Source organism: Corvus cornix, chromosome 3 (genome assembly GCF_000738735.6).
Source record: "Corvus cornix cornix isolate S_Up_H32 chromosome 3, ASM73873v5, whole genome shotgun sequence".
Classification (NCBI taxonomy): Eukaryota; Metazoa; Chordata; class Aves; order Passeriformes; family Corvidae; genus Corvus; species Corvus cornix.
The window spans coordinates 46,488,302-46,507,923 of NC_047056.1; the positions used below are offsets into that span (position 1 = coordinate 46,488,302).

The 19,622-nt window shown below is 36.4% G+C and overlaps 1 protein-coding gene across 5 annotated transcripts in view; it reads left to right on the forward strand.

The window, feature by feature from the left end:
- FMN2 (formin 2) overlaps positions 1 to 19,622 on the forward strand; it is a 166,759-nt gene that overhangs the window by 136,258 nt on the left and 10,879 nt on the right. For all 5 annotated transcript variants that reach the window (XM_010398951.4, XM_039569096.1, XM_010398968.4 and 2 more), the window contains one exon: positions 15,638 to 15,787. In XM_010398951.4, coding sequence (XP_010397253.3) covers positions 15,638 to 15,787 — 150 coding nt within the window. The remainder of the gene's footprint in view (positions 1 to 15,637; positions 15,788 to 19,622) is intronic.

The following is a 19,622-nucleotide window of genomic DNA, read 5'->3' on the forward strand; positions in this document are numbered from 1 at the left end:
CGGTTGACATCTTTCCTGGTACAACACCACATTCTCTCTCTATTCTCTTGGGCAGTGTACTAAAGATAGTAGCTGAAAAAGAAGCCCAGAGGAGTGAGTGCCACAAGAACCTCCCTTCTTACTTGTACAGAGATGGTAGCTCCTTGAGTGGCACATCAGTGGTGTGGAATCATGGTGGGAAAAAATGCAACAAAGGAAGTGTAAGAGAATCACAGACAGCTGCTTTGAGTAGATTCCCTTAAGTTTCATGATAGAATTACAGAATATTCTGAGCTGGGAGGGACCCACAAGGGTCATCGAGTCCAACTCTTAAATGAATGGCCCATACAGGGATCAAACCCACAATGTTGGTGCTATTAGCACCATGCACTAACCAGCTGAGCTAATCTCAGGGTATTGCTGTGGCTTAGTATCACACCTCTTGCTCAAGTATATGAAAGGCATTCCTGACATTTCTTAGGTTTGTTTAACTGTTCGGTTACATAATTCTTATCTTTAAAATTTTCCTTCACAATAAAATTTTGAGAGAAGATGGTGCTGTTAGGAGATTTTTGTGATCTCTGACTGCTCTTTTAAGGAAAATGTTTTTCCTGTGGAAAATGGATTAGAACACTACTCCAAAGGTGACAGGAATCTAATGACAGTAGAATCAGCAATCTGTTCAGAAATCTTGTGATTTATCACTATTTTTTGGTGTCTAATTCATTTTCCATTCTAATCTTTTTCCCTGACAAGACTGGAACCATCATAGAAAACTTCCTATTGGTTTAATTAGCATAAAGGGGGAAGAAAGTAAACTGCTCCCTGGATTGTCATTCAACTTTGTCTGCTTCTTCTGACTTGTCCTAATTCTTTCTTCTCCCCCTATATTGAGTGTAGCAGCTCCTTTTACACAGTTTGTCAAAGAAGAAAATTCTGCTTCATTGCTCCTCCTTACTGTGAATATCTCGCAAGGATACTCGCAGACATAATCTTTCATGGAAGACAAGGAATTATGCTAGGACCACATTTACTAATATCTAGGTTACTAGATATTATTTTCTTTCTTCCCTCCACCTTCCCACTGAAACTCTTGATCAGATTAGTGGTATTTGTTAAAACACTGAAGACAACTTCATCTATAGTTTTAGTATTATGTGTAATTATTTCACTAAAATTTTTAATTTAGCTTGGAAATAAAATGCTTGGGATCCTTTTTGGCAGGTTTGGGTGAAAAAGAAGATGAGAGCTTAAGAAGCTAAATAAAAGATTAGTTGCATTTGACTAATCATAGGTAGATAGCAGTGCATAGGATAACGAGACGAGCAAGTAGTGCAAAGGAAAGTGATGGATTAGATGGAGCAAAGTTAATGTGATTAATGTGCTTGGATTTTCCTTGTTGAAGTGGATGACTTCAGCCCATGTGTAAGTTCAGGTCTACTGCATGGAAGCATTTCTTTAGCTTTCATTAAAAACTAAGATTTTTAAAAAATTATTATTACTATTATTATTTTCTTTGTTAGTTTCTCTCCATTAGAATACAAAAGCCCAAAAGAAAAGCTCTTGCAACAATAACAAAAAAATGTTTCTGAAATGAATAATGATTTGGGGGAAATGCAGCAATGTGTATTTTAAAAAAGCTCAGTTGTGCAATAGATGAGCTGAAATGGAAAGTTAATCTTACACACAAAATGAAGACAAAGCAAATGGAATGTCTGCTCCAGGGACTCCATACAGTGTATAGCTGTTCATTTGTCACAAGTGAGAAAATGTTTAATCAGTTTTGAAATGATGTATTCTCTCTTTATTTATCGTGTTTAGTGACTTTGAGAGTGTCAGTATGTAAAGTGTTTATCCAAGGAATGGATTTCTGGCACATGGATAAAATGAAAAGTGAAATGTTTAGCTCGCAATAGGCATATGTTCCAAGATCTCTCTGAGTAAGTATCCTGAGATGAGAAGAAAGCACACAGGTCTATGTTTATCTAGCTTACGCAGGCAGACAAGGAAGGCTCCAGCCTGGTATTAACACTGAAGTGACATGGAATGTCTTCACCAAACCCCAAACAATTACATCATTCCCTTAACAATATTGATAAAGTGTAATAAGAAAGAACCTGGCACTTTCCAATTAGATCCTCATTGCTAAATGCTTGAGAAACTGTGAAATACTTGTCAAGTTAAAGCAAAAAAAAAAACTCGTTTGGGGGGAGGTGAAAGAAGTAAAACAGAAAAGAGAGAGGAGGAGGAGGAGGGGAAAGAGATGCTTCTGTATTTTAGGAGTCCTCAGTTCGGTGCACCTTTTTTTTTTCTTCTTTTTTTTTTTTTTTATTTGAAATAACATCCTCTGTCCCAAGACTTGTATTATATATATGTTCCCTCTTTTCTGTATTTTCATGTACTTAGTGTTAAATATCTTTCATCTTTTCAGATGTGATTTTACTTAAGCAGCAAGAAAAAAAAATTGTAGTATTGTTTCCAGGTATGCTTAATACAATTTCAGAATGAGACAGACTTCTATCATAGCATCCACAGCAGGTAGGAACCAAGATTGCAACAAAATTATTGTCCAGATAATATGGCAAGTGATACCTCGTTTGCCATGCTAGGATGAAAAGTAACAGCAACAGCAGAAATACCATTTTGCAGACTTATAATCAGAAATGAGTTAGTTACTCCTCTTCTTGCACTTCATTTCTGAAGAACCAATAGCTAAACAACCTGACTGAAATTACTAGCAACAGCATTCAGTGAAGTTGGAATTCCTAATTCTCTGTCTTGCTATCTGAACAGCTCTAGAGGAGTAGCATGTAACTTTATTACTTTCTTAAAATACCTCACCCAGTATTAAGTTCTTGTCTGCTTAGAAGGCTTCCAGATTCACCTCTTTTTAAAAAGCAAATAAATCCAGACTTGTAACACTGGTCTCTCCTCCACTGAAATAGTACAGATGGTGTTTTCCTTCCCCTTTCCCTGCAAACATTTGTGTCTTCTTGGAATAACACTGTGGGAATTATTCAAAAATTTAATTGGAGATGTTTGTTTTTTATATCCAAGACACAGTCAGATGATATTCAATTTTTCCTGTTCTCAGTCTAACATTTGCTCAGAAGCATTTGATTCTAAATTCAGTTCAGCAGCACTGAAAATTGTTCAGTTACTCATATTTCATATAATTAATTTATATTCCACTCCTGTAAAAGACAATGTATGCTAGAAATGTTTAAGAATGCTACTAAAGTTTGGGGGTTTTGTTTCGTTTTGTTTCTTTTTTAGTGTTTCAGATAGTATAACCTTGCTTGAAGTGATAAGTCACTAAGTCAACAGTCCCATACACTGGTGGTTTAAAACCGTTCACCTGTTTTTCCTGTTGATGCCTAACAAGAGCTGGAAAGATAGAAATGCCACTTGCTGTCCTGGCTTTCTGTGCATCACTCATTCAAAAAAATCTTAGAACTTAATTTTTTCTTTAGCAAATCTCAAAGCATTATGAGAATATATATTTGTTTTATAAAAAGTCAAACAGAGGCCTTTTTGCCTTTTGACGTAAGTATCAACTGGGGAATTTAGGACGTGCGTGGCTTGGTATGAAATGCTCATCTTTCTATATTGGGATATTTTTATTTGGTTTGTTTTATAATTTGCTTCCATTACTTGCACATTCCAGTGATTTTTGGGCTTTTAAGTGCTTTTTGAGTGCAGCCTCCCAGGCACCTCTTCTGTTTTCAGGACTTTTAATAATCCAGTTAGAAATGTGTTGTTGCTTTCTTTTGCTGTAGCAACAAAACGACATTAATTTTGAAGAGAAATGTTTACCTTTAAATTGCTTGCAAAAAAAAAAGTATTCCTGACACAACAGTCTTTGCAGACTTCCATTGACTTCACTGAATGTGAGACTTGTGGAGGAACAAAGGTTTACACCTGCTTATGAGCTGACAAGTTGATGACATTTAGAGAAATAGCAGACAGTATGGTACAATGGCACTGCTGAAAAGCAACACCTCGAAATGTAGCACCTAAGTCTGGTAATCCTTTAAAACATTAAATGTTCTTCCCACCTCACTACCCTCCACACAATGTTTTGGATTGTTTCCAAAAGTGAACTGTAAAGTTAAAGTGAAAATTGAGTTAATGATTGAAATAAACTGGTGAAAAGCTTAGTGGAAGAGGTATGTATTTAAAAAAAAAAAAAAAAAAAAAGGCAACAAAAAACAGAAGGAAAGTTTTAACTGAAAGGCAAGAATATGCTATGGGACTCTGTCTTTCACTACTCTTTGGCCATTCATCTATTGTTGGTTCCTTCACTGTTATGTCTCTTTTCTCACTGTGTGGCTCCCAGCATGCAGGCTGGAATTGTTAAGGGTAATACATTTCAGACCGTAGATATACATTAGTTGGATCAGCAAAAAGTAAATACTTGCTGAGCAGAGGATATGTGTATAGAAGAAGCTTACAGACTGTTAAACAGTTTGGATCATTCTAGTTTAGTATCCTGTCTCTGACAAAATATCAGGACCAGTAGATACGCAGTAATGGAAACTTAGCCAGCAATTTAGTTATGTCAGAAAGTCTCTTCTAAAATATGGGTAATTGGTCTTATCCTGGAAGATGAAGTCCTTGTCCTTTTCTGAAAATATTTGCCAAATGATACAAGTCCTTAACTATTTAGATGATTGCTTTTTGCCTGTAAGAGCATTATCTTTTCTTTTAAAGATTTTGGCTTACTTGCTTTGAAAATAATTTTATTTTATTGGTTTGAAATTAGTTTGTATTTAATGGCATTCATTGCTAGTATGAACAAATGGGAATACAACTTCTAACAGTCTGGGGTACAATTCAGAAATCTAATGTTTTATGCAACTTACTCTAAAGTTTATGTAGAGGATTTATTCTTAGATCTTACAGTAAAAGATAAAGGACGTTAGTTTAAGGTGCAACTACAGTTACACTGCTAAATAGCAGCTAACACCTGGATAACAATATAGTTAAAATAACTTGGGTCTGATCAACCCAAAACTAATGCTATGGCATCAAACTGAGGATTAGAAAAAGAGAAAATAGAAGAATCAGGTAGCTAATAAAATTAGTGGGAAAAAAATACATGAATTAAAGTCTTTCAATGTGTCATATCTTTTTTGGCTTCCAGTTTATGTCCAGCAGGTGGTTTCACTGAGTAGCCCTCAAAAATTCAAGATATTCCTCTTGAGCTGTTGCAGCTGAAGTAAAACGCTTGTGTGCGTGCATGTGTGATTAGCTCCAGTGCCTCTGCATTTTGCATCAGCTTCTGATTGTGTTCAGCAGGATTTTTCTTTCATCATTGTCTACCTGAGCTGTTTGGTTAGATTGTTTCCTAAGACCTTCATAGTACAGTGTTCACATTTGCAAGTACTGTGACTCTTTTACTCTCTTGTGCTGATTTGCCACTAGAGTTGTTCCTTTCTTCCTTGCTGTATGTTAAGATTTACTTTAAGTATTACAATATTATGTTGCTGTTGTCATGTATATGCAAATGGAAAAGCAGAACGGCAGGGGTGGTATTTAATTAGGTCACAACTGCTGTATTAACTTATCTGGGAACTATCCAGTAATAATCTGTACAATATAGGTCATTCCTTCCATAACAATTTCCAGCTGATGGAAGGCTGCCATCCTCAAGCCCCTCCACGATATAGGGCTTGCTTCAGCCTACTGCTGAAACTCCACTGTGCTTCTCATATACGGAAATGAGGTGACTAGGGAAAAAAAGCATTGTCTCTTTACTATTCCTCGGTTTGTTCCTCGGCCTCATTGCCTTGTTTCTTGACTTCTTCGACAAGCCGGTTCAGAAACAGCTTTACTGGGCCAGATCCCTTCTGTACTATGTCTTAAATGAGGGCTTCTCATGAGATAACCTCACCCGCTTCTTCTCTCAGCTGCTGCCTGATAGTTCTACCTTAATCAGTCTGTGGAGGAGGTAAAACTTCCTGCTTCACCCTAGAGAAAACAATTAGGGCGTGGTCACCCCAGACTAGAAACACTGTGAAGCCTTCATGTAAACCTTGGAAGGGATGGGACCAGCTCCTCCAGACATGAGATAATTTTCTTAGGTCAAAGGAGTATGGTTTGTCTAGCTTGGCTTGGATATGTGAATATTGATGATTCACAAATCCAGAGTGATGCAGTTATTTAATACAATATTTCTGTTAATTCCAGTGGCTGCCACCTTTTCATTTAGACTTAATCCTTGTAGAAAATGTTGCCCATTTTCTGAACTCATCTACACAAAGTTTCCATCATTTCTATGAAGAGGATATATTGGGATAACTTGAGAGTTGAATCTTAAGTGCTTAACATTTGAAAAATCCAAGTAAAGACCTTTCCAACCTGGCGGTTCATCAAGGCAGATTTTGAAGTCTTTCAATTTCCTTTCATGGGATTTTGTCATAATTGACTCTAAGAATATGAAAGCCCCCATGAACAGCTCTGTTTTCAGCAAAGGATGGATTTCTTCTATTCATAGTTGTGCTGACCTATGATGATATTAGTGGATGCATGTTAAGGAGAGAGCTCTTGGGCACTGAATTAAATAAGAACGCTCTCCAGAGCAACCACAAAGCGTTAAGGTGAAACTGCATCAGACAACATTTAAAATGCTAGGATGTTCTATAATACCCAAGTGTTTAATACCATTTTTATTTCATAAAGAATAAAAGCATTTTTATTCTATAAAGAATAAAATTTCAAAGAATAGAAACTGAAACCTAAGTTTGACTTGAGCACCAAAATAGAAATTATTATGATTATGCCAAAAAAAACCCTGTACATTCATTTCACATGCTATATTTAGAGGGTATTTTTGTCAATGCACATATATAAAATTTAATCTATGCTGAATTTTATTCTTAATCTTGTGTGTACCTGACATTTGATAAAGCATGTGTGTGGTTTCCATCTAGATATCTAAATAATCTGCTCTAGATTTAAGAAAAACTGTTCTTTCATTATATAATTGTTAAGATTTTTTAGATAACCCTGACCTTGCCTTTTCATGAATTTCAGTTACAAAAGTGAGCCACACCACGGGAGCAGGCAGATTACAAGGCTGAGGCTGTCATCAATAAATTGAAAAAACATAACAAGCTTTTAACACAGTATTTAGTGCACAACAGTTCTGCACTACTTCCAAATGTAATTATAACCTCTTTAAGTAATAATGGTTGCTCAGAAGGTGCGGGGACTTTGGGTGGGTCGGACGGTCGGGACGGTCGGAGACGAGAGATCTCTGAAGTCAGATCTTGGAACATGCGGTTTATTGCAAAGGGTGTGGGTACAGGGGCACTGCTTAGAGCTGCAGCTGGCAGCTCTGAGCAGGCCCAAGAGAGCAAGAGAGTAAGTGGGTAAGAGAGAGAGAGAGCGAGAGGAATGAGAGTGAAGAAGAAGTGATGAGAATAGAATGGAATGGTGAAGTCCTGGTTACAATACAATAAATCATCTTCTGTACTGAATATTCTAATTGTCACTAACCAATCTAATACAAGATACAAATCCTATAGCATTTACATACAGCCTATAAGAGTTCTTATATTACCATAGAGTGTTACATCTTAACTTCTAAAAGCTACTCTTTGGACCCCTTCTGCTGAGCTAGTAGGGTCTGCTCTGACCCTTGGACCTGCCTGCAAGCAGAGGGTATTGTTCCATCAAGAGGGGATTACCTTCAGTCGGCCATACCATTGTTTTCCAGTTGTTCAGTAACTAAGATTTGGTATTTCAAAAGCGGCTTTCATTTCGATGTCGCTTATATTTTTCATATTCCCCAGATCTTTTGTCAGGCAATCATATTTATAAGGCTTTCCTGTTTCATCTTCCCCAACAAGAAGGCCTCCAGTGAAGATGAGGTGTGTTAATAATCTGAAGCCAAGATGGGCTTTCAACATGAGGTTTTTAGCAGTTTCTTACAGCACTGAGGCCAGCAGCTTTTGTGTCAGACCACTGCTGTTGAAATTCATTCTACCACTGTATTCTGCGTCTAACGGCACCTTATTATTTCTTCAAGTTCAACCAGACAAGGGTTATTTAATATCTCTGAAGCTCACATGTTTGTCTTTTTAAGATAGAAAAATAGTTTTCTCTTGGATATGTTTCTAGGCCTGACTTTCCAGTGCACAAAATTACACGGTATTGTTTTACACATGCTCATATTGCCTACATCTAGTTTAGCACAGAGCTATCCATACGTCTGGAGCAGCTTAGCATGGGCATGATATCCACTGTAACATGAAATTAAAAGCATTAAAGTCCAAGATAGAGAGCCTAAACATTTATGCAAAGTATTCAGATAACAGCAGATTGCAGCTGACACCAATTCATCTAGAGAACTTTAACTACCTCAAGCCATGATTTTGGGAGAAAGTTTGAAATTAGTTAAAATTGTAATTTTAAAATGACATGGAAAAAGCATATGCAACTTAAAAATGCATTCAAAGAGTCACGCTAAAAAATGCTTGGGTTTTTTTCTATTTTTCTTCTCAGAGTGGCCTGTTAGAATACAGATGTCAGAGGCAAGGAAAAGACATAAAGTTAGTTCTGTTTCTAATGTACTATCTCAATTCATATTTTATTCTGAATAATATTCTTGAATAGAGACATAACCTTTAAATATGCACAGCAGAATTTAGGTTCACATAAACCCCAGATACTGGGTGAGATGTAGCTGACATGCTTTGCATGTGATTTAGTGAAGGTAGCAAAAATATCTCTAACCTACCTTTCCTGAGCTTTGATTTTCAATTAGCTGGAAACTGACTCAGAAAAGCAGAATGGCTTTTTCAGCACTGTGGTTTTTTTGTCGTTAGAAAAGTTCTGTTTGCCAAGATAGCTCCCTCCTGATGAAATTTAGCACCTAATCCTATGCCACCTTGGATAAAAGATGGCATTGTTATATCAGTGGAGCACTTGTTTACATCAGAGTAATGCAAAAACCCAGACTCAACCCAAACTCAACCCAAACACACAGAGGGACCAGGTTAGAGCCTATTGTTTTAGAGAGAAAGAGAATAAAAATACGGAGAAAAAATAATTAAACCAGTGAGGGAAAATCTTGCAGAATACTGTTTAAATGTAGTATCAACTGTGATCCCTGATAGCCTGCTGTTTCCAGAAGATATAAGGAACAAGACTTGATTAGGCAAATGTCATCATACCCAACGAATAAATCTTATTCTGGACCTGATAAAATTATTTTCTAGAAATAGAGATTTTGAAGGTCTCAGAGCTCAAATTCACCTTTTAACAAAAGTATCATTTGGTTTAGTTATGGCCATTTTATTTTGCTGTTTTGCAACCTTTTGTTAAGAGGCCCTTTGTTCGTGAAAGACAGGACTAAAGTAATACTCTCCCACTGAAGGAAGTAAATAGAAGGGTCTGGAATAACAGTTTAAATTGAGGTTGAAATGGCAATCTGATATGTGAAGGGTTTATTCACTGTTAACACCATGAGATCATTGGTCTTCCTAAAATTTTATTTTTCCCAAAATGTTTGAGTGCAAAGCTTTAGTCCTGATACCTGTTGAATTTAACAGTCTATGTCATAGTGTATGCTCTGTGCTATGAAACAGTATTCAGTTACAGGGTCTGCTGCCATTAGTGTAAAATATGGAAGTTCTGCATTTGTGTTACTAATCATTACGTAAAAGTAATAATACTGATCATTGAAGATGAACATTAAAGTTGCAAAGCATTCCTAGTATTGGAAGCGAGGGTGTTAAAATTCTCATGAGCAAGACAGACTGGCCTGTAAAAACATAATTTTCTGTTCTTCGTATTGGATGCTTTCTGTTGAGCTTTTGTTGGGAGAAAAAAAATGGTACTTCAAAGGTAGAGGGATTTCTTTGCTCTTACTGAAGCTGCTAATTTTCATATGGTTGGAGCAATAAAACACTTTTTGTTTAATATGAATTTATAAGAGGCAAGGGACTAGACATGGGGGAGATGACTTAGGATTCAAAACATTGCAAATGTTTGGCAGGTTTTTTTTAGAGGGAAGGAAAAATCTCTTGAGACCGTTGTTTTCTAAGGAACAATATTACAAAATACATAGTTACACAATATGAATTGGCAAATGAAAGAAGAGATTAATGATTCTGGCAGCTAATTTAAGCTGGAATATTATCTCAACTTTCTTTTTAATATAAGAAAGTTACTTTTCTTCCTTTATAAAAAGGGGGGAAAAGTAAAAGGACAAGAAGAAATTTCTTACCAGCATTTAAGTACTATTTATCTTGAATGAACCTGTATTTATTTTTTATATTTTCTCACTTATAATCATGCAAAACAAGAGACAGCACTGAGGAAAGGCAATTAAACTTTTTTTTTTATTAAAAAAAACCAATAGGTGAAGAAAGTGGTGCAAAGTTACAGTGCAAAAAAGGACCCTCAGCAAAATACATCAATAGATAATTACAGCCTTCATAGGATGCTATGCATATAAAGTTTCCTAGCAGTCTTGTGCTATCTCAATAACCAGGATGCTGTTTCTCTTTTATTTTACATAATTTTGTGTGACCTTGTTGGACTGATTGGTATTCTGTCTGAATATTAACTCTTGGTATTACTTTCAGATGTTGAATACACTTAGAAAATACATACAAAGCCTTGGTCTCTTTATAAAACAAAACAAATACTAATGTGAGGATTCAATTATCACAATTATTAGCAATTATTATCAATTATTAGCATCCAGGAAGCAAATACTGTTACTTAGATATTGTACTCATCTTTCAAATGTAGTTAACAATTCAAGATCAACACTCTGAACAGGCTTACGTGCCTATCAATTCAATTTGGCTTTAGATAAGACTCATGCCAAATTGAAAGTAGTAGGAGGCACATACAAGCTTTTCTTTCCCTTTTACCTTCTTTGTTTTGGTAGACTATGCTTAGTTCTAAATTTTATCTGTGAGTTTAATCGAACTAAAAGGTACTTCAGTAGTTTCAGCCTGATTTACACAACTGCTTTGCAAAAGTAACAGATTAGCACCATTTACACTAACTGTTCTTAATCACTAACGTATATAAGTGATGCTTAGAGATTTATAAAGCCAAAAGAATATCCATGTTGCAACTTCAACCAAAAGATGTAGTCTGTTAAACAGTGCAGAACAGAAACACTTCTTTCTGCTTTTAAATCCACATTGAAGCAAATCTTTACTCTCTCAGGTGATTTAGTTTGCTGCATGAGAAAACCAGATGCAAGTGTGTTTGTGCATGCGTTCACCATTTCTCAGGAAGGTCAGCCAGGGCGTGTCTGTACCTATGGTTACTTTGCTATTTGTTTAGCCGAGGAAGCCTGATCAAATAATGCTGAGATAAAACTACTGCTGTCTATTGCTTAGTATTGTTGATTTGCTTTTGTACATGTTTATAAACCAGCCAATGCACCCCAGACAGCAGGTTTGAATTTGAATTATTGTCTGCAACTTTTTGCTAGTTGTTCTCAGAATGGAATGGGGAAAAAACATTGAATAATCAATAGCTGCTCTTTAAATATTCCTAATGGATCAGATCTATTAGCTAGTATTGCTGTCAGTGAGCCATTTGCAATGTGAATAGCTTCTCTTCTTTTTCATATGATTAAATTTGGCTTGGCTTTTAGTACATCCATTCCTTTCTTTCCTCCAAATAGAAGAATCACTTTCATAGACTCATACTCAAGGGAGTGCACATAAAAGTCCAGTGATTCATTCATCAAATTTCTACATTTGAGTAAGCAGTGAGTTTAGACATCAGTCTGAAGTGATTTTTCTGAATTACACAAACCAAAGACATTAGAAGATAAGAAAGGAAGAAAAGGAACTAACCGTCTTTATTTATTTCCTTCCTTACTTTTCAGAGATAAGCAGCTCTTCCATTGTTCTGAGAAAGTTGGTGTTACTTAATTCTCCTTCGGGGCCAGCTTGAGGGCTATGAAACCCAGTCTGAAACCTGTTTAAAGAATTCTGGCTTTTGCCATGTCAGGATAAGAAAGTAGTGTGAACAATACTGTCTTATTTTAATCATGCTTGAAAAGTCAGGCTGTTTGAAGCAAAGGCAATGACCTCCTTTACCTACTTTAATCCCTGAAACTAAGTTGCATGCCCTTCCTTCCCTCTTCCATGACTCCAAGATCTCCAATGCACATTCTTTTCATGACTCTCAGAAAGAGTATGGATAAGTATGAACTTTTCACTTGAGAAATGGACACTAAACAAGCTTTGCAATACTTGTTTCAAAATAAATATTTAATTTTTCAGATAGATGAAATGAAATTCAGAGAGGTCAGATGAGTTTCCCAAGGTTGTATGATGCAGAAATTAATCTAAGTATAGAAACAAAAGGCTTTTGGGCTCCCTTATTTGATCCAAAATGTCTATGTGATGCACAGTTAGGAATAGTGACAATAGTATTTGCATATATTTTGTTTCAAAATCTGCTGAAGAATGAACAGGAAAATTTGAATGGCTTGCAACAGAGAAAAGCACCGGAAATATTTAAGATATTTACTGCCTGGCTGAAGTCTGAGAGGATTGTATCTAGTCTTGGGGCTATGGCAATGTCATCCAAATTTCTCTTTCTATTTAAAATGCATGTCCCCTCCTGGAATTAGCCTTGAGATATGTCTAGTTTGACATATGTAAACATTTCCAAATCAGGTATTTAAAGACCATGGTAACAGGATTTATTTCTGCCCATGTTTTATTATTTGATGCATTTGGATTGGCTTTATTTGCTTTGTCTTTCATGTGTGAATTATGCCATTTTGTCTTGTACTATAAAAATGACAGCATCAAATGTATAGCAAGCAGTTTCCATATGTCTTCTAAATGCACTCTAAGAGACTTTAATGCTAAATAAGGGTGGACCTCTCTGGTTAGAAAAAGTGTGGTAACTGTCTTGACTGTTTGATCTGCATGTATAGAAAAAATTATTTGATCCATAGAGATTTGTGCCCTGAAGTATTATTGTGCTGCAGCTGATGTCTTGTGCATTGTTACTGGGCATTAGAAAGGTGTGACATACTAACAATGACAACCTGCTATGCTGCTGCTGTTTCACATTTCACAGACAGATAATTTTCCTTACCTCCCAAACTAACTGCTAGGGAGTCAAGCAACCTGTATGAGCATTTCTCTGCTCTCTATAAACCTAGTAATTATGTTACAGCTGTTAGACACAGCTGTATGAATGTGTAAGATTGCACTGGTTATACAAGTGGTCCTCAGGGAGATTTTCAGTCACCAGAGAAAGAACCACTGGTTATCTCCTCCTGCTCTCAGAGGATAGTTGGAATAACTGAAGAGTAATGGAAGTCTTTGCACCTTTAACAGACGTTAGTGCTGTTTATCTATTGTTTTTGACTGAGCATTCTTTTATATGGTATGAATTTCATTTTGATTGACTTCCTGTTTCTTGGGATGTTTTCCTGTCATGGACTTTATTATCTCAAATATAAAAGCATTACTTAGGATGGGCCATTCACTGTCAAATTCTTTTCTCATCATTGTCATTTGCAAAATGTTATGAAGACACATTTCTCAAAACAAGGCTTCTTATTTGAAATTTTGTCTTTCTCTGTTTTGCAAATCATTAATGGATTTCATTCCATTAAACTCCAAACAGCTTCTTCAAAAATAAGTCATTGACTCAGCTGACGCCTCCAGATTTCTCTCTTGTTCTTTATTCCTCACGTTCCTCCAAAAATATTGTCAGTTCATTCTGAAAATTCAAATGAGCCTTTGATATGAGTTCCCTGCTAGCCAGCTACAGAGCTGTAACTCTGGGGGAAGAGACCGGGAGAAAAAATATCTCCCTGGTATATTTGCAGTCTTGCAAAAAGTTGGGAATATGTGACAACAGGAAGAAGTTTAAAACATAGTGCAGCTGACTGCAATGTCAGGGATATTCTTTTTGAATGATGCTGTGGAATCAGAGGATAGATGATAAATACCTTCCCCAGTATAAAACTGGGGGGAAAATGTAAATAAGTAAAATGGAATATTTTAATCAGTACTATTACTCATTAATAAATAATTTGAAAAAAAACCCAAGCCAAAACCACAACAGAGCCAAGCCCAGAAAGAAAAGCATTCTGTTTATTGGCCAAGCACTGAGTTACAGAACAGAGTGCCATGGTAGGCTAACTGAGAGAGCTGAAAAAATGGCATAATCAGGTGAGGAGTCATTTGAGTATCGATGTCATGGGTTAAAAAATAAGGATGTTTTTGTCTTCTGTATTTTTATGTGCTACATCTTTGTTACTCAACAGCTTCAGTTTGCTTCAGCAAATGGAAAAATAAATTGCAAATTAAGAGAAAAAATGTAATGTAAAATTTGGTGTAAAATTTGATTGGTAAATTGATGTTAAATTTTTAAGATGCAGGCTTTTTTATTCAGCAACATGATAATATATATAGATGCTTGTTTTTCAGGTTAGGGAAAAGAACTGGAATATTCGGGTTTGAGAACTAAAATAAACATTTTCTTGGAGAATTTGTGAGATTGACCCTCTGAATGGTTGAATCTTTGTACGTTATTGTCACCATCATAATCCATGAATGAAGATATAACTTCTGTGACTAAAATTACATTTCCATCCATTTAACTGGAATTGGATTTTTACTCATAATTAAAGTGATTAAAACTGTGATGATTGCTTCAGAGAAAATTGTAGGAGCCAATGAATAATAATAGATCAGTGAGAAAAACACGTACAATTATATTTCAAGAGAGAGTTTTCTATTGAATTTTTTGTAAAATAAGCAATTCTCCAGTGGCTTCTATGTTGAGCTTCAGATCAGGAAAACATTCTTAAAATCTCCAGTATTTACAAAATGCAAAGTGAAAAACAAAATGTAATAATAGTTAATCAAGCAATATTTTTAAAAATAATTATTCTGTACCCTCCTGTAACATTCCTGAAATAAAAGAGAAACCAGTCAAACTCAGAAATACACTACATTTTCTTTGCAGTCACAGTCTGCATTCAGTGTGGGAAATATGACCTTTGCATTTCAGGAGTAGTTTTTACTTGAGGAGTAGCTTATGCGTTTGCTACACGAGCTTTACTTCTGCTGTGTTCAGAAGGGATTGTTGGATTGTTCTGGTAGAGTCACAATGGACACCTGTTTTCTAGCACAGCTGCTGCTGGCCAAGTTTTCTGTTGCGTCATTTCTTGTTTAGTACAAAGCAGGTTTGAGTTTTAATGTTTCTGTGTAGTCTCCAGCCTAAGCTATTGTGTTGTAGCACAGATCTAACAGAACTTGAAGAAGTTTATTTACAGTCCTTTTTGGGCTTTGACTCTGTGTTTTGAAAACAGCTTTAAACACAACAGAAAAGCAATATATGGGTGGGTGTGGATATCTGGATTTGCAGGGCTGCAGACAGCGTGTTCATTTTAGCTTTTGAAATGGAAAATTCTTTGGTCAAAACTAGAAACTGTGATAAATCCCAGATCCCAACTTTACTGAAGAATCATCTTACATTGTGTACCTACTTCTGTATGAAGAGCTCAGAGCTGTTATATTTTTATATTCTTTTATTTTAGATCTGCTACCAAGAATAATTAAATAATATGTCAGCGTCAAATTAAAAAAAATGCCTCAATAGGTACTGAAGCATTTGCTATTTCTGCTTTCTTCGACAGCTTTTTGGAAACGACAGCCTATTTCTGTATGAAACCAAAAATGGGCGAGAAGGAGGTGTCCCCACATTCCTTCTTCAGTATTTGGCATGAATTCAGTTCTGACTTCAAAGACTTCTGGAAGAAGGAAAACAAACTTATTCTTCAAGAAAGGTACATTTGTTTGTTTGTTCAAAGGCTTTTCTCAAAGAATGTTATTGGGAGCAATCGCACAGAAACCAGTCAGCCGCACTTCATTAGCACACAGCCTATTGAATGCCTTTTGGAGTTTTCTCAGGTTTTGTTTTTTTAACAGATCATGACACCCACCCCCACTGCCCCCAACCCCTAGTCATCCTAATTTTTGAATGGGATTTTGATACTAGTTTGTGCTAAAGTTTTTTGGGTCTAGTGTTTTTGGCAGAGCATGTAACTACTATGCTGCTATGAATCTGAGGAATGGAAGGCTTGTTTTAGGCCTGAAAGTTGATTAAAGATTTTCCATTAGCGTATTTAGTCAAAGAAAGTCAAGGCATTAAGACATGGCATTGCGGAGATTGAGACATTCCTGACATGGCATACTGTAAATATTTGTGTGACGATGTTGGGAAAAAGGAAGACAGAAATCACAGCCCAAGCGATGGGGTACACAAGAGTAAGTGTGGTATATATGGCATGAAGAAATGCTTTCTTTGAAAAATCAGCCATGGTGTCTGGTCCGTGTTTTAAAAGTTATGAAGTCTGTACTCATCTGCATGCAGATAGTCCATTGTGGTCACCCTTTGTTTATAAAAATTATGCCAAGAATTAATCAGTTGTTTAAAAAGTAATAAATGTCATATAAGGAAAAATTAAACAAGTGCAAACATGTAAATTCTAAGCACTGTTATATAATCCTACAACTGTTAGCAACTCCAGTTGAAGCTGTATCTGAACATTGATGGGATTGAAGCTTTAGATTCATTAAATTTACTTCAGCCTGTTATTAGGTAAATTGACAAGAACAGGCCCTTTTTTTCAAATATACTCATCCTATGTGATTGTCACTGACATCTGACTACTGGTTTAGAAAGTTACTGAAAACTTTCCTGAGGCATCTATATAGTCAATGTCATATATACCATATATATATTTGCTGTAAGTGGGTACATTTTGGAACAAGCAGTCTCACAGTGAAAAAATCTGGATTCTGCGACCATGGCAAGAGCATGGTGCAAATGTTAACACAGTACAGCAGATCTCTGGGGATCTATTTCATATTACTGACTGGATGAATTAATTTTATGTAATTAAGTGTATCTCTTTGAAACAGATTTGAAAGTTAAATAATATCTTTGGTTTGCTATGCAGGGATTTAGCTGCCTAGTTAACATAGGTTAATTTAGTCTTGTGTATTTTACAGAAAAGCATTTAAGAAAAATGTCCTTTTATTTCAAAATACTAAGCTATTTTCCTTAACCCAAAAATCCTCCAGAGGGTTCTCACTGTAAAATAGTTTTCTTTAAAAGACATTAACTAAATGAGCACAAAACTTCTTCCTCCTATTTTCCTTAAACATCTAAAGCTTAAGAGAAGAATGGGATTGAGATACGATCATTTGACCCTCTTTGAGTTCAATCTATGTGTATACTAAGAGGATGTGTTGAAGCAGCAGAGAAAAACATGGTGTCTGCCAGCTTGTCCCTTCTAGGGCAAGGGTGTTTTTAGCCTGAAAGGAACTGAACATGTATAATGTACAAAATGGCTGCAGGTGCAAGATGTGACAGGGAAGGGAAAGGACAGTGAGAGGGACCTACAGTAGGAAAAGAAACTGGGACATCCCTTGGAAGAACAGCAGGGAGATCCAAATCCAGGCTCGGAACTGGTGGTTTGAAGGAGGTTCTCCCAGAGGGACAGACAGGACTGCGTAACTTCAGTCCAGGAAATCACTGAGATTAAGACTGAAAAATGATATATCCTGAAAATCACAAGTAGATTTTTGTTTTGAATTTTAACTTTTACTTGCCTCATCAAGTTTAAATCTTCTGCTCTATTTCATTTGTTCAGGTGAGGCAGGGCTTAGACTTAGAAAAAGTCTCACCATTGCTGTCAAAGGTTAGTATCAATATCATGTCATAGATACCAGATCAGACCTTCCTAGGAACAGATGAATGGTATGGCAGAAACTCATATGCAGGGCCACAGTTCCATCCTCCCTTTTCTGGGTATGAGTGAGGTGCTTACACTTGTTGGTCCTCTCCGGCTCTGGATGTGTTTCCCTCTCTTCAGACTGTTTGCTATTCTAGAGGGCCCGTGCAATTCAGCGAAGATTTACCTTATATTAGTTGTATTTCTAGATGGGAGAGCTGGAGGAGGAGAGAGCGAGGGGCAGATATATGTGTCCTGTAAATGTATATGTACGTATAAGTTATACAATGCTCATAAGCTCAGTGTGGCCCTTGCCTTTACTAAGAGTCATGTTGCTGAACAGAGGCTGTGTCAGCGATGCCAGCAGAGGAGAGTTCATAATCAAGATCAACACAATGGTAAAATTCTGTAAGCCCCTGATATCTTGCATCACACTAAGCTTGAGAATTTTTTTTTGGCTGACTTTATTCAACCCTTTAACTCCCACGATAAATCTTTGACACATTAAAAATAATGTATAAACTCAGAAAAATGCACTCGCCTCTCAAATGCAGAAGTTGCCCATTCCCGTAAGAATAGCAGTTAAGCTGGCACCTGGTGTGTCACACTGTGTATATCTAGATGAAAGGGAGATTCCTGGCCAGCATGTCTCCACAGCTCATTGATCTCCCTCTGCAGAAAGACTGGTATGTCTCCCTACAGACTCCTCGGCAGGATGATTTAAAACTTGCTGTTGAGCAATTTAAAGTCTGGCATGGGATATCTGTACGTTGCACAGCAAGGAGCATATTGGTAAGCTGCCACTTCTGCTTGCAGAGGAGGGCATTAAATCCCATTGCACGAGCAATGTCCTCTCAGACCAATTTAAGGGATGTTTTGTTAACGCTTATAATATGAACCAGTCAGTCAGACTTGAGAGTGAGAAATCAAGGGACATGGGAATAGGCACTTGCAAAGAAATGCAGAGATGGAAGAAAAGAGAAGAAAAATGTACATGGAGTTGCAACATGAGAGGGAAATGATGAACATGTGGAGTATGTTTAGTGGGGTAACATTTTGCTTGGCATGGTTCTGTAATGCCAGCTAAAAGCTCCAAGTGTTATGTTAGTGAGTAGTCATGGGTAGATACATTTTCTGAGTTGGGAGCTTTAATCTCAATGTGTTTATTACACTCTAACTAACTGAGCTGCATGCTGGTAGGCTTGGGTTTACGACTCATAATGACATTTCAAAACAGAAGACAGTTTTACATGACATTGAATTGAATAATTAATGGATCTTCAGTTTTTGGGAGTATTTCAAAATTGTTATCTTTAATAGATTTCTGATGACAATATACTGTTATGGGCCCTGGAAAATCTACTTTAAAAAGCCTAGACACACCAAAGATTCAGCAGCTAGGAACAGTCCTGTGAGGCAATACCTCAAAAAGAGACCATTTGCTGTTCAGATAAAGAGGTTGCTCAACATTTCAGTATGGTTTTTTTTCTTCTTCCTTGTGCATTTTTGGCAATTAGTCTTTTTTTTTTTATGAATACACCATTGTGTTTTGGTTAGGGGGAGGTGAACAGAACTTTCATTTCTTAGCACTGCTTTTGAGAGGAAAGTTTGTGGAAAAAAAGCAGCATTTGGAGATAAGTTTCTCAGTCTGGATCTTTGGTGGAAAATCCTTTTGAATACCTTAGTCTAACATTTTTAAGCAATTCTGTGTTTTATAGGACAGGAAAAATATTTCCATTTGCAGCTATGAGCCAAGTGGTGCTTACAAATATTAAACATAGTGAAGGATCTAGTAAAAAACTAGTTCCAAATGTGCAATATTTCCTAATTTTTGTGACTTCTGTGATGTTGGATTCCAGAATGGCGCCCACATAAACAGCAG